A 22,394-nucleotide genomic window follows, 5' to 3' on the forward strand; every position below is an offset into this window, starting at 1 on the left:
CCCCACAGCACTGCCCACGACAGTGTTGCCCGTCCGGCACCGCGAGGAGGTAGGAGGTTGTTTTGCCGGACACAGACACACACAGACTCACACACAGACGCACACAGACTCACACAGACACACCACAGACACACACAGACTCACACAGACTCACACAGACCCACACAGACACACACACAGACTCACACAGACACACACACAGACACACACAGACTCACACAGACACACACACAGACACACACAGACCCACACAGACACACCCACAGACTCACACAGTCTCCCTGGCGGGGGTCTTGCACCCGCCCTCAACGGCTTCTTCGCGTGCGGGATACATGACGTCACGCCCTACCAAACACGATGACGTCACTGCCGCCCTTGCCGCCGCCGTGACGTCATACGCCTCGTTGGGCCACAGGGATATTTGGCCGACGGACAAAGGGCGCGAACGAAGTCGGCCCTCTGTACTCTGGACGCGTCGTGCGTGAGGGAGATGAGCACGGAGGTGGCTTCGCTGAGACCCGCGTGAGTAGCCTGCGTGCTCGATTTGTTTTGTTTGTGTTGTCGTGAGCATTTGCCGAGGAGGTGAGAATTTGTGTTGAGAAAGCGGAAGGCCGAAGGCTTCAAGCGTGTAGGCCTTAGGCTTCTCTCGTGTAGGCCTTAGGCTTTGAGGTGATTTAGTCGTGGTCCGTTCGCTGCTGGATGGATGTGTAACACACGTACGTTGCGTGTGTGTTTGTGTTGTGTTGTGTGTTGTTAACGATCTTATTCGGCTCCGGCGTAGAAGCAAAACGCGAAGAGATTCCGTCGCTCCGTCTCCGCGGAGGTTTCGCGGCCTTGCAACCCTCCCCCCCCCTCTCCTCACCATCAATCGCCTACCTCGGCTCCCCCACCGATGTCGCTATTCTTTTAATTAATCTTTCCCTTCGTGTCGTAATTTGGCGCGTGGTAACGCGACGATTAAATGTGTGTAATGAATGTGTTTGTGTAATTTTAGAGAGACGCGAGGGGAGGTTTTAGTGGAGTTTGTGCGAGAAGTCGTTGGTGGTGACAACGGCTTCGCCATTTTAAGTTTCACTTTTACACCCGGAACTGCTGTTGTTGTTGTATCCACACATCTTAAGATTTAAATGTTCTTTCTACATTATTGTTGTCTTATATTCATGAGTGTGTGTGTTTGTGTATGTAGTGTAGTGTTCCGTGTTGTGTGACGATCTCCCCCCCCTACTTCTTAACTGTTATTGAATCCACCACGTCTTGCGATTTAAATGCTCAATAGCTAAATTTTTTTTTCTTTCTACATTTTTATTCTTTCTACATTCTTATTGTCTTATATTCATAAGTGTGTGTATATGTAGTGCAGTGTTCCGTGTTGTGTGATGAGTTCCTCCCTACTTCTCAACTCGTATTGTATCCACCCGACCTTGCAATTTAAATGTTCAATAGCTTCATTATTATTCTTTCTACATTATTATTGTCTTATATTCATGAGTGTTTGTGTATGTAGTATTCCGTGTTGTGTGAGCTCCCCTTACTTCTCAACTGTTGTATCCACCACGGCTTACTATTTAAATGTTCAATAGCTACATTTTATTCTTTCTACATTATTATTGTCGTATATTCATAAGTGTGTGTGTGTGTTTATGTAGTGTAGTGTTCCGTGTTGTGACGATCTCACCCCCGACTTCTCAACTCGTGTTGTATCTATACCTTGCGTTTAAATGTTCAATAGCTTCATTTTTATTATTTCTACATTATTGTTGTCTTATATTCATGAGTGTGTGTGTTTGTGTATGTAGTGTAGTGTTCCGTGTTGTGTGATGAGCTCCCCCCTACTTCTCCACTGTTGTTGTATCCACATCTTACGATTTAAATGTTCAATAGCTACATATTATTTCTACATTATTATTGTCTTATATTCATGAGTGTGTGTGTGTGTATGTAATGGGACGTTCGGGGGGAAGGGCAACAAACTATGAGTCTCTGTGAGTCTATGGGTCTCTGTGTGTGTCTGTGGGTCTCTGTGTGATGTTGTGGGTCTCTGTGTGAGTCTCTGTGAGGCTGTGGGTCGTCTGTGTGAGTCTGTGGGTCTCTGTGTGAGTCTGTGGGTCTCTGTGTAAGTCTGTGGGTCTCTGTGTGAGTCTGTGGGTCTCTGAGGTTGTGGGTCCCTGTGTGAATCTGTGGGTCTCTGTGAGTCTGTGGGTCTCTCTGTGAGGCTGTGGGTCCCCTGTGTGAATCTGTGGGTCTCTGTGTGAGTCTGTGGGTCTCTCTGTTGAGGCTGTGGGTCCCTGTGTGAATCTGTGGGTCTCTGTGTGAGTCTGTGGGTCTCTGTGAGGCTGTGGGTCTCTCTGTGGGGCTGTGGGTCTCTATGTGAGTCGTGGGTTTCTGTGTGAGGCTGTGGGTCCCTGTGTGAGGCTGTGGGTCCCTGTGTGAGGCTGTGGGTCCCTGTGTGAGTCTGTGGTTTCTGTGTGAGTCTGTGGGTCCCTGTGTGAGGCTGTGGGTCCCTGTGTGAGGCTGTGGGTCCCTGTGTGAGTCTGTGGGTCCCTGTGTGAGTCTGTGGGTTTCTATGTGAGGCTGTGGGTCCCTGTGTGAGGCTGTGGGTCCCTGTGTGAGGCTGTGGGTCTCTGTGAGGGTACGTTGAACTTCTTTCGCACCGTACATAACCAACTGCGCTAATCGGACGTGCGGGGGGGTGTGTGACAACAAACTAAACACAAAAAGTTGTTCCAAATAAATTCGTTTTCAATCTAGATTATGTAAAAGTGCAGCCCCCCAGTGGCTATGCTGGTCCATCAAGCCACCACGGTCCCACAGAGGCGTGGGGGAGACCCCTATCCAGCAGTGGATTGACAACAGGGCCTGTTAGAGCTACATGTCCTGTACTGTGTAGTTACGTTGTAATGTAACTACACCCACGAACGAATAACATCAGAAGTGAGTGATGGGTACACATTTAGCTTACTGACACATTGCCAGGCGCAAGAATAGAATACACGTGTACCATAATCTATGATGACACGTGTCTACCAAGGAAAGCCTTTAAAGCCTCAATTATTTCGAAAGGGTCCTGCAAAGTCTTAAGTGGGGATTCGATATTGATGTGTCATATCCGCATTTATATTTTCCACAGCGACAGTAATGATAGTTTTGAGTTATGTGTAATACGTAGCTGTCAACCCTACGCTTTATCTGTATTTTTGTACAGGAAAATTTAATTTTCAGGTCCATACGGCGCACGGGGTGACCAATAAGGTCTGAATTGGTCTGTGATAAGGTAGGCACTGATAAGGGTTGACAGGTATGATAATATAATTTAGTATCGTTGTCACAAAGGTACGGTCCATGCCAGGTAAGATCAGCAGTTCACCAGCATTGATGTATTAGACTGCTGACGAAACACTGAATGTCGTAACTTCTCCATAGTTGCTTGTGTCTAATCAATGCTGCCGAAATTATACACTCCCAGACGGCCACGTGGATGATGTGTTGTAAGATGTTTTTATTTCAAGATACGGATATGGAGCAGTATACTGTTTTCCACAACAACGCTAATGATTATTTCGAGTTGTGTACTGCCATGGGTTATTTGTAAGGTTACTTCTCAGCATCAAGATGTTGCTTGGCTAATGCCAGTTACAGTGTGTGCTTATGCTGTAAAATGTTTTATCTGTGGGAGGAAAGCCATGTTAGAACAGTTTGAGACTGTTAAAACGTCACACAGAAAGGTGAATCCAACCCAAGGGGCTTTCTAGTTTTTTGGTCACAAAGCAAACACATTCCTGCGGAGGGAGCTGGTAGGAGCGTTGGGTTGCTCGGTCAATGGCCAGGGTCAACGGCGGCGTGGTGTATTCCGCAAATATGGCCGACTGTGAGGGCGGGCACAAGCCGGCGTGAGTAGATTAAACGTTGAGTTTTATAAGGGCACCACGGGGTGGCCAGCCCCTCCCGACCCAGCCCCCTCCCTCCCCACCCAGCCCCTCCCTGCACGATGGACGGACACAAATATCCCCTGTGGGCTGGTGTAACCAGGTGGTTCCTACCAGTAAAATATATCCTGTATCTGTGGGAAATTTTTGGAAGGATAAAAATGGTGAAAGAATAAGAATAGGCTTCACCCTTTTTGCCGATAAACCAGGAGGTGTTAAGATGTTCAAACACCAAATCGACGCGCGTATTGCAAGGCATCGCACATACTTGTGGCAAAACATCTAAATAAACGTGCTCTGATAATATAGTGGTATCGCGGTATACGTCGTGAATTCGTTCCAGAAGGTAGGACTTATACCGAAAATTACGTATATCCTTCCATTAAAACTTCAGGAAGCTGAAATTCTGGGGTTTTTCTTTTTTCTGTCTTTTCTTGACTTGGACCTGGTTGAGGCTCACCAGGTTTGAGTTTTACTAAAAACCTGTCCACTGAAGTTTGTTTTTGCTTCTAAGAATGTTCCTGAAGTGTGACATTGTCTGGTCATCCCACACAATACTGTTACGGCTTGTTAGAGCCGTAACAGTATTGTGTACGCGGAGACTCATCCCGACCCATACAAGTTCGAGCAAGCGCGTCGTATCCCAAGCAAACCCAGCTTAAATATACGCTGCCAAGCGTGGTGGTGCTCATTCAGACGCTGTCTTTCCGACAGACCTGTTCTTCACCTGAGGACGGCTGCTTGCGTTGTGGCCGAAACGTCGTGAGAATTGTATTTTATTATGTTTTATTTTATTATTTTATTATTTCCCTTCTACGTGACTTTACCGAAAGAACCAAGAAGACAGTAACTAATTGGCACGTCTTGTTTACGCGACAAACCATTACGGAAAAAAAATCTGACCCGCGTCTACTGGACATCTGAGAAAAAGGGCTTTATATGAATAAATACTCTGATTATGAATTGTCTGTGGCAGGCAGCGACGAGTTTAATGACACATTTATATTTCCGCCATCTAACCCAAAAAAACCCTTGGTTATGGACTTTATAGTAGTGTAATATGTTTTGACGGTGGCTCTCCGCGTTGTGCGTGGTGGTGGGATGCAGGCGGCGGAGCAAGTGGGACGAGGCGGGTACCAGCGATGATCGGGTCCCGTGTGCGCTGGAGGCCGCCGCCGCCGCTGCGGCGCGCATCAACAACATGCTGGTGGCCCGGGGGAAGCTCAAGGCGCCCGCCAACGTGAACGTGAAGACCGGCAACGACACGGTGCGGGCTCCAGCCACAACGTCTTTGTCGTCATCATCGTCACCGTCATTCTTAGCCCACGATCAATCAGGCCACTTCAACACGTAGGCTTTTGTGACCACTATCCGTAATACAGGTTTCTTTTGGGTTAGGTCGCGTGCTAGTCTTCAGGAACACAACTTCCACATTATAGGAGAACACAATGTCTCGCACCAGCGTGTAGCAGAGGTCGCAAACGGGTTTTGATTCCTTACCCGTACCCAGCCGCACCAGGGTCGCAAACGGGTACTCTACCCGTACCCGGCCGGGTACGGGTAGGCTACGGGTATCGGTACCTGATTGCGACCTCTGGGATGAAGCCATGTTGCAGGCGTGGGTGGGTTGATTCTAGGAACTTGAATTGTGAGAAGAGACAAGACGTTGGGAAATGAGTTACAAACGGTGACTCACCAGTGACTCACGGCCTACCCGTACCCGGCCGCACCAGGGTCGCAAACGGGTACCCGTACCCGGTCGGGTACGGTTAGCCGGGTATCGGGTAGGGTATCGGGTACCCGGTTGCGACCTCTGGCGTGTAGTGATGGCCACTGACGGCGTGTGTGCGCTTGTGCGCATGGGGAGCGGTTAGAGCGCTGCGCTACGAACCCGGCGACCCTGGTTCGATTCCCGCTCACGGCCAACGCCATTGACGAATATCTGAACCGCTCCTGGGCCTTCCCTAGGTCGACTCAGCCTCAAATGAGTACCTGGTGCGGTGTGTAAACATCCCCACTAAAGACAACAAGGGCGGTCGGGCGTGGTGCTGGCCACCAACCCCCTCGTACCGTTCCAGCCTTCATGTGTGCTCCCGAACGACACTTGCCCCAACAGTCTGTTAAAGGCTATACGGGGGATCTTTGTCTTTGTGTGAGCAGCAGGTTATTCCTGGAATGACGAAGTCGTCCCATGAGAAGGTGCAGGTCAACCTGGACATCACGACATCCCTGCCGCAAGTCGCAACAAGATCACCCTCGTGCAAGTGCAGGAGGAGGTACTAACGACGACAATGATGTAAAGTCACGTAGAAGGGAAATAATAAAATAAAAATACAACATAATAAAATGGTTACATGCTAATTTTTGACTTTAACATCCTGCTAATTCTCTCACATTAACACGGCTTATTCAATGCTACATTCTTCTGTTGATATGTAAACTCCTTTGTCAAGGCGATCTTCTCCTCCCACCCAGCGTAAAATACGCTGCCAAGCTTAGCAGTGTTCATTGGAGCGCTGTCTTTCACACAACTCTGTCTTCACCTGAGGAACGGCTGCTTGTGTTGTGGCCAAAACGTCGTGAGAATTTAATAAAAAATTGTATTATTTTATTATTTCCCTTCTACGTGACTTTACCGAAAGAACCAAGAAAAGATGAATCCCTGCAGTCACGAAAGCTTTAAATCGAAACTTGTCTCTTGTATTTGCAGATAAGTAAGCAGACGGGCACAGTGGTGTCAACCAGAGGGCGCTATATGACTCTGGAGGAAAAGGCAGTGGCTTCTCCCGAGTAAGTTGGCTACTTAATAATGAACTTGCTCATAGGGCTGCACGGGAGCTTCGTGGTAACGCTTGTTCCTTGCAGCAAGAAGGGCCCAGGTTCGATTACCGAATCTGGCGGCTTTCTGTGTGGCGGTTGTAAGTTCTCTTCCCGTGTTCGACAGAGCGTCGGTGTGAGCTTGTGTGGATTGTGAGTGCGGTGTGTAGTAAATATCGTCGCTACTGGGGAGACAAAGGCGGCTGATCGTGGTGCTGGCCGCCCCCACCCCTCTTCGTAGGTGCTCGCTTAACGGCACTTGCCCCTACAGTTTGTGAAGGCTATACGGGGGGGGGATCTTTGCCTTGGTTACCTGCTGTGTTACCTGCTATGTCACCTGTTGTGTTACCCATGAGTCTTCAATAATGAAGCAGAGGTTGCAATCGGGTACCCGATACCCGTACCCTACCCGATACCCGGCTACCCGTACCCGGCTGGGTACGGGTACCCGTTTGCGACCCTGGTGCGGCCGGGTACGGGTAGGCCCGTGAGTCACTGGTGAGTAACCGTTGTCACTCATTTCCCAACGTCTTGTTTCTTCACACAATTCAAGTTCCTAGAATCAACCCACCCGCGCCTGCAACATAGCTTCATCCCAGAGGTCGCAATCGGGTACCCAATACTTGTACCCTACCCGATACCCGGCCGGGTACGGGTAGCCGGGTATCGGGTAGGGTACGGGTACCCGTTTGCGACCCTGGTGCGGCCGGGTACGGGTAAGGAATCAAAACCCGTTTGCGACCTCTGTAATGAAGGCTTTGTTGACCGCCACATGAGCAGCGTCCTTCACATTGAATCATCAATAAACATCGATCATTGTTCACGCTATACCTTGCGCGTGTAAGAATTCATCGCGTGTGAATTTTACAGACGATGTTCTAATGCTAAACATGCGCTAATGAAGAACAATGCCGTACAAACGAGGTTGATGCCCCTTTCCTGAGGGCCGTGGTTCTTTTATCGGTGGTGCAGGATACACGCGGCATCTGTTAGGGGGATGGCTTTGCTCATGCGGAGTCATGGAGCAGTGCTGCTTTTTCTTGGTTCTTTCGGTAAAGTCGCGTAGAAGGGAAGTAATAAAATAATAAAAATAAAACATAATAAAAAAATTCTCACGACGTTTCGACCACAACGCAAGCAGCCGTCCTCAGGTGAAGACCAGGTCTGTCGGGGAGACATTCAGACGCTGTCTCCCCGACAGACCTGTTCTTCACCTGAGGACGGCTGCTTGCGTTGTGGCCGAAACGTCGTGAGAATTATTTTATTATGTTTTATTTTTATTATTTTATTATTTTTCTTCTACCTGACTTTACCGAAAGAACCAAGAAGATGAATCCCTGCAGTCACGAAAGAAGCTTTAAATCGAAATTCAGTGCTGCTTTGTGCGTGTGCACCACGAGCAGTTCTGAACACGCCTGTTGTATATTCCTTGCACTTGTTTCACACCCCGTACTTAGCCGACCGTGCTAATCGGAGGTGCGGGGGGGGGGCAAGGGACAGCAAACTAAACGCACAAAGCATCCGTTGCATGAAATGGGCTGAACACGTGCGCTCGGCAATACACCTGCTGCTGTTTGGGCTCTCTCTCTCTCTAGCCTTGACCTAGGCCTCGGCAAGGAAAGGTAATTGTACCCTTTTTACCGGGTAAAGGTGTCGACATGCCAAGGGGTAAGGGTAAAGGGTAGGGTAAAAGAGGTAGGCTCGTTGCTTTTTACCTTACCTGCTAAAGGGTAAAAGGTAGGGTAGAGTGATTGTATTGTGGTAAGGTAAAGGTATGCTCGTTGTTTTTACACTTTTACCTTACCTTGATCATCTGCTCGGACATAAGTGTGACCATGAAGCCTGTTTAATTGGTTCAACTTGAGGTTTGTGTTTTAATTTTGTGCAAATCGTTCATTTGTTGACAGTGACCAGCCACTTCACCTTCATATCAAGGGGAGCGGCGCGGATAGTGTGAGCTGTGAGTACCAGAATGCATGTCAACTTCTTTCGCACTGCATGTAGCCAACCGTGCTATTGGGATGTAGCCCCGTCTGCACTGTTTCACCCCCACACTTGCTCCCCATTTGTAATGCTGCCCCGTCGTTTCTTTCCCCAAGCTTTTGAAATAATAATAACCTTGGTCATTTCAAATAACGTGTTAACCCTTAGAAGGGAAATAATAAAATAAAATAAATTCTCACGACGTTTCGACTGCAACACGAGCAATCGTCATCAGGTGTGAAATCCACAGCAAGAAAATTTTCACACCTGATGATGATTGCTTGTGTTGCAGTCGAAACTTCGTGAGATTTTTTATTGTTTTATACATATTTTTTTATTATTTCCCTTCTACGTGACTTTTTCCGAAAGAACCAAGAATATGAATCCCTGCAGTCACGAAAGCTTTAAATCAGTATTAACCCTTATTACCCCACCACTTTGATAGCGCTTAATCTCGTACGTAGTTTTTCACGACCGACGTGACGGTTCACAATTTATTTCTTTAGTTGTGAGGTCGTCTCGGCGTAGTCGTGTCAGAAACGTGAAGCCCTCCACCACCCGACCAAAAAAAAAATGTATCGGCGCAAGTTAATTCGTTTTGTCTTCGACGGCGCGGTTCGATGCTGGCCGCTTGACATTTTTTTGGGCCCGCGCTCGGCAATCGTGTTTTTAAAAATGAAAAAAAGTAAGAGACGCATTGGGGAGCAGCATTTTTTTATTTTTACCAGGTAAGGCCGTACAGCTACCGAATAAACCTGGCGATCACAAATGGTGACTCGACGAAGTGGCTTATCGTCGTGTGGACATATATAGCAGGCACATTACTCTAAACCCTTGGTGATGTTGATTTAAAATGTGGAGGGATAAAACGGAAGGGCCCGGAGAAAAATCCACATGACCACGGAGAGAGAGAGAGACAGACACGCAAACTCCAAATATACAGCAGCAGGCGTCAGGGTCGGGATCGAACACACGACCTCCTGTATACCAGGCGAGGTAGTTAACATCTCCGAGCCACAGTGATGATGATGAGAGAGAGACACGCAAACTCCAAATATACAGCAGCAGGCATCCGGGTCGGGATCGAACACACGACCTCCTGTAGACCAGGCGAGGTAGTTAACATCTCCTAGCCACCGTGATGATGATGAGAGAGAGACACGCAAACTCCAAATATACAGCAGCAGGCGTCCGGGTCGGGATCGAACACACGACCTGTAGACCAGGCGAGGTAGTTAACATCTCCTAGCCACCGTGATGATGATAATGATGGAGAGAGAGACACGCAAACTCCAAATACACAGCAGGCGTCAGGGTCGGGATCGAACACACGACCCTCCTGCATTACCAAGTGTTGGCTTTTCGTTTATTGATGGCTATTGCGCTTGTGACAAACTTTTTATCGGCGGGAAATCGGCCTATGGGGGGGGGGGGGGGTGAGGAGGGTCTAGAAGGTGGAGCGCCGTGAGGTTTTGGCGCTCCTGCCGATACTGCCCTCCCAGATCAAACAACGGCGGTGACACGAGATGCCTCACACCCTGAGTCCGTGGGTTTGGTGCACTGACACTCACCTACAGCGCACTGACACTCACCTACAGCGCTGCGCAATGCCGGTGCGTACCGGCATCGCGGCCTCCGCGTTTGCTCAATTTGAAAATGGGCCTGCAAAATTTACTCCTGGGATTACACGCGGATTCATCTCGCCCCCCTCCCCTACCGAAACCGCTGCGGACTGTGACTGTGACCTTGAGGCCGTGACCTTGAGGCCGTGACCTTGAGGCCGTGACCTTGAGGCCGTGACCTTGAGGCCGTGACCGAGAGCTCGTGACCGTGAGGCGGTGGCCGTGAGGTCATGTGACTGAGGCCGTGACCATGAGACATCGCGCCCCTTTCCTTGGTGACGATCGCCCTGCGCTCAACGACGAGTGGCGCGAATACCGAGTGTGCTACATCAGTGTTCTGCATTTGCGAGGTCCGGGGCCACCACTAACGGGCCCCTGGGGGCCTTTAGTGAGGCCCATGACGTGACCCCCCCCCCCCCCCCGACAGTACACAAATGTGAAAACACCACTTGTGTAGGCGGTGTGGCGGCCCTCGCACTGATGATGTCTTTTCGTCGAAAGTGGGGCCCCCCTCTGAAAACTAACACTAACTACTACATTATGAATAATAGTTTAGTATACTTTTAAATGTTTTTTTGCTTTGGTTTTCTACTGGGCAATACTTTGCTCAAAACGGTCCAGTTTTTTTCTCAATGCATTCACACTCTTGGTCTTAGTTGGAAAGTGTTACAATAGAGTAGCAGCAGCATACCAATGTGTGTTTACACTAACGTATTCAATTGGTTTACATTATACCGCTCTGACCGATTATACATTTACATATGCACAAATGACGAGACAAAAAATCCCCGGTATAGCCTTGTTGGCAACATGTGTGAAAGCCGACATGGCACACGAGGGGGGCCGGGTGATCAACACCACACGCGGTCGGCATCGTCTCCCCCGTGGCAATATTTACACACCGCACCAAGCGCTCGTTTGAGGGCAGGCCCAGGAGCGGTTTAGATCATCGTAAGCCGTGTTGACCATGAGCTGGAGTCGAACTCTCGTCGCCGAGTTCGTTAGCGCAGTGCGAGCGCTCTCCTTCGAGCAACTCCCGACGCCCATCCGATGGATCGTGAGAGGAGTCCGCACAGAGTTGCGACGTTTCACCGGTCGCTCTCCGAACGCCGTACACTGTCTCGCACCGGCGCGTGGTGGTGGTGGTGGCGGCGACTGACGGCGTGTGTGTGCGCATGTGTGTGCGTGTGTACGAGTGTGTGTGCCCATGGGGTAGTGCGGCGGTTAGCACAGATTAAAATTCCTCGCCGAGCTGAACTCGCCGGCATTCAGATCGGATCTCATCTCGTCTTGTTTTTGTTTTCCTTGCCGTCCCGCAGTGGCCGTGCGGATGATCAACGATAAGATCGACGCGTGGGTGCGCGGGAACGGCCTGTACGAGCGCGTGTCCCTGTCCGACCCCGGCGTCGCCGGCATCGGCACGACCTCCCAACCGCCGCCCCCCCCGTGCGGCTTCGCGGCCGAAGCTGTGCCCACGTACCCGCCGGCCGCGGCGATGACGGCGGGGGCGACGTCCGGGATGCTGTACGCGCCGGCGCCGGCGCCGCTGCCGACCGTCGGCTTTGCGTCGCCCGCCGCGGTCAAGACTCCGGCGCCTGCATACCATCCGGCGCCCGCCTACCACCAGCCGCCGATGCCGGTGGTGCCGCAGGCGGCGCCGGTTGCGTACTCCCACCCGACGGGGAATGCGTTCGCCCCGCCGGCGAGTTACTCGGCACCGCCGTCCGGCTTCCGCATGTCCGCACCGCTCGCTCAGCTGCAGCCCGGAGTACGTGAGCCAGATGTTCACTGCCTCGCCTGGTTTTCAGGAGGTCGTGGGTTCGATCACGACCCTAGCGCCTGCTGTGTATTTGGAGTTTGCATGTGCCCTATCCCAGTGGTTGCATGAACAACAAACTAAATACGAAAAGCAATTCACAAAAAATTAGTTTATCAGTGTTGGTGATATTTAAAACGCGTGACTGGTCGGCTGTGAGGAGCGCAACGTCTCTACGCCGCGTCAACGAAGGGGGAGCAGCAGAACTACACAAACTCTCCTGAGGACCTCTCGTCCTGACCAGCCGATCTCAACGTTGGGCATTTAGTTCCTGAACATATTGCCATCGTATGTGTAGTGACGACTTGTCACACTTCTCTTGAGATGGAACTTGATTGAAGACCCGTTCACTTGATAATCAGGTGGAGAGACGCCCATTGCAACAGCCCCAAGTCTCCCGTACATCTCCCTTGTACACCGACACGAGGTCACGCCCCCCTTCTCGATCATTCTCGCTGACTCTGGACGCTCGCTCCACCCACAGACTCCACCGCCCTCTTCCGTCACCTGACCACGCTCCCTTCTCGAACATTTCCGTAGTCACCAGTCCCTACGCACTCACAACTGATACCCCCGTCATTACCTCCCGTGGCCACTACTAGTCTCCCTCGCACCGCATGCAGGCTCTATTGTCACTACATATGTAAGAATAAATAGAATATCATTCTCATCATCGTTGTCGTCCTCATCATCTTCTGGCCACGGTCTCCCGTTGCCAGGTCTCGCGGAGGTCCGTCGTGACATTATGCCAGTCGCGTAGGGTCGGCTTTGTGCGATGGGGGGGGCGGGAGGGGGACACGCGAACTATTGTAACGGTCTCGTGAATCGTTACACAAAAGGTTAATGTAAATAAAAGATTGCGAGGTCCGCGATGGTGACTTGCCACGGGTACCATCGTGTGCCCGCTCTCCCGCACGCACTCGGTCGTCACCGGCTCCGCAACGCTCCCTTGCAGATGCACTATGTGCAGGAGAAGGTGTTTGTGGGGCTGGAGCACGCCGATCCCGCCTTTGGCCTCAAGGCCTCCTTGGAGGGCCCCGGCGGCTCCTACCTGCAGCACATCGTGCGCGAGACCGGCGCCAAGGTTCACCTGCGGGGCCGCAGCTCGGGCTACATGGAGCACGCGTCCGGCCGCGAGGCCTTCGAGCCGCTCTACATTTACATCAGGTGCGTGGGTGGGTGCGTGGGTGGGTGCGTGCGTGGGTGGGTGGGTGCGTGGGTGGGTGCGTGGGTGGGTGCGTGGGTGGGTGGGTGCGTGGGTGGGTGGGTGGGTGCGTGGGTGGGTGGGTGCGTGGGTGCGTGGGTGGGTGGGTGGGTGCGTGGGTGAGTGGGTGCGTGGGTGGGTGGGTGGGTGGGTGGGTGGGTGGGTGCGTGGGTGGGTGGGTGGGTGGGTGCGTGGGTGCGTGGGTGCGTGGGTGCGTGGGTGGGTGGGTGGGTGGGTGTCTGCCTTTGTGGGGATGTCCGTGTGTGTGGGTCTTTCTGAGAGGTGCTCGCTACAGCACTTGCCCCAACAGTCTGTGAAGGCTATACGGGGGATCTGTTTCTTTCTTTGTTTCCCTACGTGTTTCTCTTTTGTGTCGAGTAATTAGCTGTTTGTAGATATGTGGGCATGCCGTTGATACGTTATATCATGTTTCATTTGCTTTCAGATGTAACGATATGCGAAACACGCAAAAAAATAATGATGATGATGAAGGGGTCTTACTCGTTTTGTCCAGCCACTGGCCGTATCTAAACCTGCCTTGAAAAATCTGTTATTCCCAGCCACCCCAGACCAGAGAAGCTGGCTTTGGCGAGAAAACTCTGCGAGGATTTACTCCAGACGGTGAGTGGTCGTTCAAGGGGTGCGACATGCACAGCGCTCGGTGTCGATCGCCGGGCTCCGCCTGAATAAGCCGCGATGAAATAACCCAGCGCAATTTGAATCAAAGGTGTAGTCACCTTATTTTTAATTATCATTTGCCATCGGAGAATAGATTTTCCACAACTGCGCGTGCAGTGATTTAATCGCAGCGTGTTCCCGATTGGAATCATCTTTGATTCTACGGATGACATCACGTAGCTTGATACTGGTAGGAACCTCCTGGTTCCACCAGCCCACAGGGGATTATTGTGTCCGTCCGTCGTGCACCCAACAATGTGAGGGGTGGGGCTGGGTGGAGAGGGGAGGGTGGGGCTGGTTGGGGAGGGGGTGGGGAGGGTGGGGAGGAGGGGCTGGTCACCCTGTGATGCCCTTATAAAACGCAACGTTTAACCTACTCACGCCGGCTTGTGCCCGCCCTCACAGTCGGGCATATTTGCGGAATACACCACGCCGCCGTTGACCCTGGCCATTGACCGAGCAACCCAACGTTCCTACCAGCTCCCTCCGCAGGAATGTGTTAATTATCATTTGCCATCGGAGTGATTGCAGTGATTTAATCGCAGCGTGTTCCCGATTGGAATCATCTTTGATTCTACGGATGACATCACGTAGCTTGATTTAACTTGAAAGCCACTCTCGTGCTGGTGCAACTGTTCGGGGAAGGAGTCTTTTCTTTCCCTGTGCAGGTCATGGGGTTATATTCCACACAGCAAATGTAGTTGGTCTCCTTATTGTTATAAATGGAAATGCCATACGTGGGTTTCCTCTCACTCATGCCATGAATATCGTGGTTATTTTGCATAGCTTAGAGTTACATTGTACATAGTTCTAGTTTGTTTATTACTTAGTCATCACGTTTATTTTTTAAAAATCTGTTTTTGGTCGATGCACCCCCCCTTCTGCAAACCCTCCCTTCCCATGTGACCATTGATAAAAAAAACCCTCCATCGCCTAGGGTGTTTAACCTGAAATAAACTGACTGACCGTACATTATCACGCCGGCCAGTGCAGATTTTTTTTTGCCCCTCGGGACTGCTTCAGCTATCGCAAAGTTAATCGTAACGCCGGTAATTGTCACGATTTGTGGTTACGTTTGGGTACGGAGCCGCAGTCCCGCTTGTCGCTTAGCTAATCGGAACAACTGTCCAATTCCCTTTGGGCTCGGGGAACATTATGCAGAGAGCGTTTTAGCTACAGCTCACGTTTACAAAGATAGCGGATATTTTTTTTACCGTTGTCATTTTGGTGAGCCGGGCCACGCGTGCAAATGAGACCACATTTCCTTGCAGAAGACGTTGACTCGACTTCTTGCTGTGCATCTCACACCTGATGATGATTGCTTGTGTTGCAGTCGAAACGTCGTGAGAATTTGTGTTGTTTTATATTTATATTATTTTATTGTTTCCCTTCTACGTGACTTTACCGAAAGAACCAAGAATATGAATCCCTGCAGTCACGAAAGCTTTAAATCGAAATTCTTTCTGAAGGGTTGCTCTGTTTTTTGTCTGTCTCTGCAGGTTCATGACAAGTACAGTGCTTACCAGAACTCGATGAGCGGTCAGGCAGGTAAGCAGTTCTGTTTGACACGTGATCGCCTTTCGTGACCAATATTCGTAATAAAGGTTTTTGTTTGGGTAGATCGCGTAAATATCAATGTGTCGTTAAACCCGCCAGCACCCCACATAGCCAATTACTTAAACAAAACGTGCTAATTAGTTACTACTTTGGTGAAGTGCTGTCGGGCGGTGGCAGGTTTAACGACACGTGTGTGTGTGTGTGTGTATATATATGCGATATAACGCAAAAAAAACCAAGATTACGGGTTCTATCGTTGCTACGGCGGTGTTGGTGAAGGTGGCGCTGCTGGCGATGCTGCACGTGGCCGGTGATCCAGCGGAGGCAGCCAGGGCTGCTCCGTCATATACACAGATTCGTGAAAAACTTGCAAACCCACTGGGCTTTGCCAGGAGATGGTGGCAGTACAGCAAGTGGGTTCAATTCCCCCCAGGGATTGAGTGTCACACCTTCCCCACCTTCCTACATGAGTGGGTTTTCTTTAAGTTGTCCGGTTTTCTCCCACGTGCGTGAACACACGCATGACTGGAGTTGAACAAATATACTCAATATAGGATCACAGAGCGTAGGTAATGGGGTGGGGGGGGGGCGCCAGTTCTGGCTGCCCTTAACGATCGTCCGCGGTTTCTCGCGCCTCTGAAAACTGCGCGCGGCAGCTGCGGTGGTGTCACACGCGAGTGCGGTTTTCTTTTGTACTTCACCGTGAGTAGCCGAGCGCGAGCGGGGGAGGGTCTAGAAGGTGGAGCGCCGCGAGGTTTTGGCGCTCGTGCCGATACTGCCCTCCCAGATCAAACGGCGGTGATCCGAGCTGTTCCGCCCTGAACCCGTGGGCGTGGACGTACTACACTCACCTACAACGCCACCGGATCGTCACTTGCTTTACCGGGTTTTGGGCGTGTCGCGATCCGACCGGATTTTGTTCCGTTTCTTCGTAGCCACACACAGAGGAGAGGTCAGAGAGAGATGGAGTAGATACGATTCGGAGACTCCACTTGTTTGCAAAATGTGGCCAAATAAGGCTCACGATTATAAACAAAAATTCTGATGACCAATTTTGAAATCGACCTTTGAACAGTTGCGCTGTCGGTAGAACGTTGCGTATCAAGTCAAACGTCAATAATAAAACATGGAGTGATTTATATTACTGCCGTAGTGCCTTCCAGGTTACAGACGATGGTGCAGTGTGGCCCGTTTTTAAGAGGACATGTCTCTCGTAGCAGCTGCAGGTGTGCTCGTATTGTAAACAGAGGTCGCAACCGGGTACCCGATACCCGGCTACCCGTACCCAGCCGGGTACGGGTAGCCGTTTGCGACCCTGGTGCGGCCGGGTACAGGTACGCCGTGAGTCACTGGTGCGTAACCGTTTGTCACTCATTTCGGGTAGGGTGCGGGCAGGGAACGGGTACCCGTACCCGGCTGGGTACGGGTACCCATTTGCGACCCTGGTGCGGCCGGGTACGGGTAAGGAATCAAAACCCGTTTGCGACCTCTGATTGTAAATTATCTTTGCCAGAGTTTTAGTGCCTGCCTATTACAGATGTACACACAGAACTGACTCAACATTCTGCATGTTTACCCAGGAAAGCCTCGCTGTGTCCCAAGATTCTGCAGGTTTATCCAAGTAGGCAGGGGGGGAACGGTGTTGCCGCTATGTGTCATCCCAATTGAGTGACTTGTAGATCATTTTTCAGCTTTGCAATGTTATGGGCAACACCCGTTAAATATATTCACGGGAGGAAATCAGATAGCTTGGCGGGAGTGACTCATGCAGCCAGCTATGGCTGCAGGGTTTGGTGGTACATGTTGTTTATGTCGTTTATTGTAAAAATTCGGTCACAGTTCCTATGATCACTGTTACATTGCTTTTATGGCTTTATTTTGGTGATTTCGAAAGTTTTTTGGTTTGGCCATGTTTGTTGTAGTACGTAGCTAGACTGATGGCCTTAATCTAAGTTGTCTTGTGGTTGTTGTTTAACTTGCATCCCACTGGGATTTTTGCACACAGCGTTGGTGTACGGTGCTTTTTCTGCAATATTTTGCTGTCTTTTCTTGGATTTTCTGTTTGCACATAGTCACATAGTCACTTTAAGATGTTTTCTTGTTCATTTTCTTGTTTTTTGTTTGTTGTGGTTGCACCCAATTCAAGAGCCGAATGGCTCGCAGGCCTATACCAAATAAATGAAACTGATGCAGAACACAGGGATGACGTACCGACTCGTCACACTATCACACTCACTGTGCAGAACATAATAACTCCACATACTCGCGCACACACTCTGTAGAACAGGAGCAGGGTGTACAAACTCCACACACTATCACTCACAATCGGCAGAACAGGGGCAGTAATATACAAAATTCTCAAGACAGATCCCCCGTATGGCCTTAACAGACTCTTGAGGCAAGTGCTGTTAGCGAGCACCTATGAAGGCCAGCACGGCACACGAAGGGGTGGGTGGCCAGCACCAGGTACTCATTTGATGCCGAGTCGACCTAGGGGAGGCCCAGAACCACAGCAGGCAAATACTATGAATGCAGGTTTCTAAATGTGGAGGGAAAAGCCCACAACTAGTTCCGATAATCGTCACTTGTCTTGGTATTGAGCGGGTTCGTAGCACAGCACGCTAACTGCTACACTACCGCACTCCACACACACACTCTGCAGAACAGGGGCAGAATGTACAAACTGCACATTCACACACTCTGCAGAACAGGGGCAGCAACATAGAATCTCCACACAAGAATAAGATTCTAGGCCTTTCTTGTTTGCGGGTCGCAAGCATTATCGCTGCGCTGCCATCCAACGCAGCCTCTGTCGGAAGTGTTACAAAAATACAATGTGACAGAAGTCGTCTGCTGCCTTTCACCTCTCCCCGTGTGTCTCCGCTATCGCGCAGGCTACTCGCAGATGAACAACTACGGCAGGATGTCCATGTACCGCCCTGCCATGCAAGCACAGCCGGTTGGAACGGCGTGGCTGGGCCCTGACGGCATGCCGACGCCGTCACCGCAGCCGCCTTCGACGAATGCGCAAGGACTGGCGTACGCACAGTACCCCGCTCCAGCCTCCATGTACCAGCCGCCCGTACAGGTAACTAGCGGTCTCGCTTGTTTCATCGGCAGCAGAAGCCGTGAACGATCAACCTGCTGGATTCTAGATTTGAAGCTTTCGTGACTGCAAGGATTCATATTGTTAGGTTTTTTCGGTGAAGTCACGTAGGTAAAAAATTTAATTTTAATAAAAGTAAAATAAAAATCACGAGGTTTCGGAGGCAACACAAGCCTCCGTCTTCAGGTGGAACCGTTACAGCACGACTGCTGTATCAAGTGAGAGAAATGCCAAGAAAACGGTCCTTGTATATATACTTGTTGAGGGTGGGAGGAGCCAAGGTGGGCCCTGGATATTATTTTTGTGAGGTTCGGTGCGGCTGAAGCACACTGTTAGGAATGAGCCTTTGTTGTGTAAACTAGGTGCTGATGATGTAAAGGTGCGTGTAAAAGGGACTGAGCCTTTTTGTTATGTAGAGGTGGTGCGGCTGAAATCGCTGCCAGGAAATGAGTCTTTGTTGTGTAGAATGGATGTTATCTGCCTCGCCTGGTGGTACAGGAGGTGGTAGGTTCGATCCCGACCCCTGACGCCTGCTGCTGTATATTTGGAGTTTGGGTGTTTTCTCTGTGGTCGCGTGTATTTTTCTCCGGGTCCTCCGGTTTTGCTCTCCACGTTTAGAAACACGCGTTTTAGAGTATTCGGCTGCTATAAATTTCCACGTGATGAGCCACTCCGATTCGCTATCATTGGTGGCTGTATAGCTCGGTGGGTCTTGGCTGGTAAAATAAAAAAAAACTAATTTTTTTATAAATAGGGTTTATATTCTCTGGTTCTTTCGGTAAAGTCACGCACGTAGGTGAAAAAATAAATAAACTAAATCACGACGTTTCGGAGGCAACGCAAGCTTCCGTCATCAGGTGGGGACAACCACAGCAAAAAATGTTTTTACTGTAGTGTGCGCACTACAGTAAAAAATTATTTGCTGCAGCAAATCTGGCTGTGACGGTCGCACCTGATGACGGAGACTTGTGTTGCCTCTGAAACGTCGTGATTTTTATTTTATTTTTATTAGTTTTTATTTCATTTTTGTTACCTACGTGACTAAGAGTATATGTTCTCCAATCCCTGTGTTCCAGCAGCAGCAGCCACAGCAGCAGCAGGCGCAGCAGACGCAGCAGCAGCCAGCTGCGACGGTGGCAGCTAGCAAGCGGCGCTTTGTGGAAGAGCTTGACAAGGCCGACCCGTCCAGGCTGCTTGGATACCAGGTAACTAGCCACATCGCGCCACCCGCTCAGTTCTCCACAGCAAGGGCACAGGACTGTCGTCATCATCGTTATTATTATTATTTTGTTACTATTAGTACGACTATGACGCCTGGTTTATCCGGGAAAGCCTCCCTGATTGTCAGTGACGCTTTGTTCAGCAGTGTCCTGCCAAGTTTTTGGTCATTAGCGGTGCGATTCGATTTTTTTTTTTTCTTTCAAAATTGGACCGTCACGCCGGCACGCAAATGTTGCCGCTCTCGTGAATGACGTCACGGGGTCTTTAACGTTCTCTGAAGCGAAAGGCACATTATTGTTAGTACGCCAGCGCTGCAGTATTAGCCAGGGCAGCCGCTTCATTTGAACCTCGGTCGTTCTCCCGCTTGGTCGTGTCGCTGCCAAAATAGGCGGGTGGGAGGGGGGGAGGGAAGGTAAGAAGACCGTCTCACCTCTGTTCCCATGTGCCGCTTGACGGGAGGTGATGGGCGGTGGATGTGGCTTATAGGGGTGTTCCCTGCCTTTGCAAGGCAGGATGTGTGGGGGAGTGACCTTTTTTTGTTACTTTTTATTTGACTAATCGATGAATTGCCCCGGCTCTTCTCTCCTGCATGGATCGGAAACCCCGCTGTGTGAGTGCATCCTGCGATGTGGGACACGCGGTGTTGCTGCAGAGTGTGTGGCTCTTGAGTGCGTGTTGCCTGTGCTTGTGCGAATGTGTGGGGGGGGAGCGGTGGCCCAGCGGTTGATGCACTGAGCTACGAAGCCGGCGAGCCGAGTTTGATTCCCGCTCAAGTTCAACACCAGTGATGATTATCTGAACCGGTCCTGGGCCTCCCCAAGGTCCGATTAGCATGGGTGGCTACGTACGGTGCAAAAGAAGCTCAACATATATACATCCAAATGAGTTCCTGGTGCTATGTGTACCGCGTTGGCAAGATCTTAACTGCCTCGCCTTGTATACACAGGAGGTTGTGGGTTCAATCCCGACCCTGAAGCCTATATATTTGGAGTTTGCGTGTTCTCCCCGTGGTGGCGTGGATTTTTCTCCGGGTCCTCCGGCTTTTCCCTCCACGTTTAGAAACCTGCATTCAGAGTTTTTGCCTGTTGTGGTTCTGGGCCTCCCTTAGGTCGACTCGGCATCAAATGAGTAACCTGGTGCTGGCCACCCACCCCCTCGTCTGCTGTACCAGCCTTCGTAGGTGCTCGCTAATAGCGCTTGCGCCAACAGTCTGTTAAAGATTATATGGGGGATCTTTATACGACTGAGAGTGTGTTGTGGCGAGGTGGGTGGAGCGGTAGTGTAGTTGTTAGCGCATTGCGTTGTAAATCTGGAGTTGATTGCACAGCTATTATAACAATTATCCAAATCTCTCCTGGGCTTCCCCTAGTTCGACTCAGCCTTAAAAAGGTACGTGGTCTGTTGTGTAAGACATCAACACCGGGGAGACAAAGGCAGCCGGGCGAGGTGTTGTCTACACCGCCCCCCCCCCCCCCCCCCCCCCATCGTGCCAACTTTAATAGGCGCTCACTAACAGCACTTGCTCCTAGAGTCTGTGTCGGCTGTCGGGAGGGTGGGGATATTTTTTGTCTTTGCGGCAGCTGAAATCAACCAGTGCTGCTTCTGTGTTGCCACGATTGTACGCGTGATGTCGCTATCGCTGTCGAGAGTAACAACGACTCTACATTCGGCAATAACACTGCCTTGAAAGTAACAAAAACATATATAAAATATACATGATGAAACAAATAATACGAACGTAAAATAACAAAAGTGGCTTTTGGATTATATTATGATAAGTAAAACCCCATTAGAATTTTTTTTTTTAGAAACTTGTGGTCGTCAACACTCGGGGCAAGGGCCTTGCTGCATAGCAAGCGCATAGCACGTGCTCCCAAGAAGGTCCATTGCCTGAAACGTCGCCTGTTACTTACTTTGCCTTTTTAAGGCCAAACGGTTCTAATCCCGCTCCTCCGGTCGGCACGTTTTGCTACGTACGGTCTCACACGGTTGACGAGCGAGTTTATTTGTTGCTTGTGCGCGCCGCTGCTCACGTAGCAGCAGCCGCAGCATCAAGGTCTCCGACGTAATGTGTTTTATCGTCGTAGACGCACTTTCTCCGGTGAGTACGAGTCTCCGTCGCGGGTCTCGCCGCGCTTTTCTCTCCCTGACGAGCGCTGAACGCAGCCGCCTGCAAATAGATTTCACGTTTGGAGGCGGCATCGGTGGTTTGGATTCCATTCGTGTGGGGGGGGGGGGTGCTCGCTATGTACAGTGCGAAAGAGGTTCAGTATAAAGCACTTACTGCCCATCAAACACTCCCCGTAGACTCTACCCATAGATGAACACTACCCCTCAACTCAACACTACCCATAGACTCAACAATGCCCCTAGACTCAACACTACCCCTCAACTCAACGCTGCCCATAGACTCAACAATGCCCCTAGACTCAACACTACCCAAGACTCAACACTACCCATAGACTCA

General features: G+C 50.5%; 1 protein-coding gene across 1 annotated transcript in view; it reads left to right on the forward strand.

Moving 5' to 3' along the window:
- Nucleotides 1-393: 393 nt before the first annotated feature.
- LOC133361455 (KH homology domain-containing protein 4-like) overlaps nt 394-22,394 on the forward strand; it is a 28,639-nt gene continuing 6,638 nt past the window's right edge. The window contains 12 exon segments of the mRNA XM_061580371.1: nt 394-522; nt 5,031-5,190; nt 6,084-6,141; nt 6,144-6,199; nt 6,634-6,713; nt 8,648-8,700; nt 11,665-12,113; nt 13,117-13,328; nt 13,926-13,986; nt 15,543-15,591; nt 18,495-18,688; nt 19,786-19,911. Of these exon segments, the coding sequence (XP_061436355.1) occupies nt 491-522; nt 5,031-5,190; nt 6,084-6,141; nt 6,144-6,199; nt 6,634-6,713; nt 8,648-8,700; nt 11,665-12,113; nt 13,117-13,328; nt 13,926-13,986; nt 15,543-15,591; nt 18,495-18,688; nt 19,786-19,911 (1,530 nt within the window). The 5' untranslated portion in view covers nt 394-490.

Source organism: Lethenteron reissneri, unplaced genomic scaffold, assembly GCF_015708825.2.
Source record: "Lethenteron reissneri isolate LAM-NWPU_2019-01 unplaced genomic scaffold, ASM1570882v1 scaffold_1079, whole genome shotgun sequence".
In the NCBI taxonomy this organism is placed as follows: Eukaryota; Metazoa; Chordata; class Hyperoartia; order Petromyzontiformes; family Petromyzontidae; genus Lethenteron; species Lethenteron reissneri.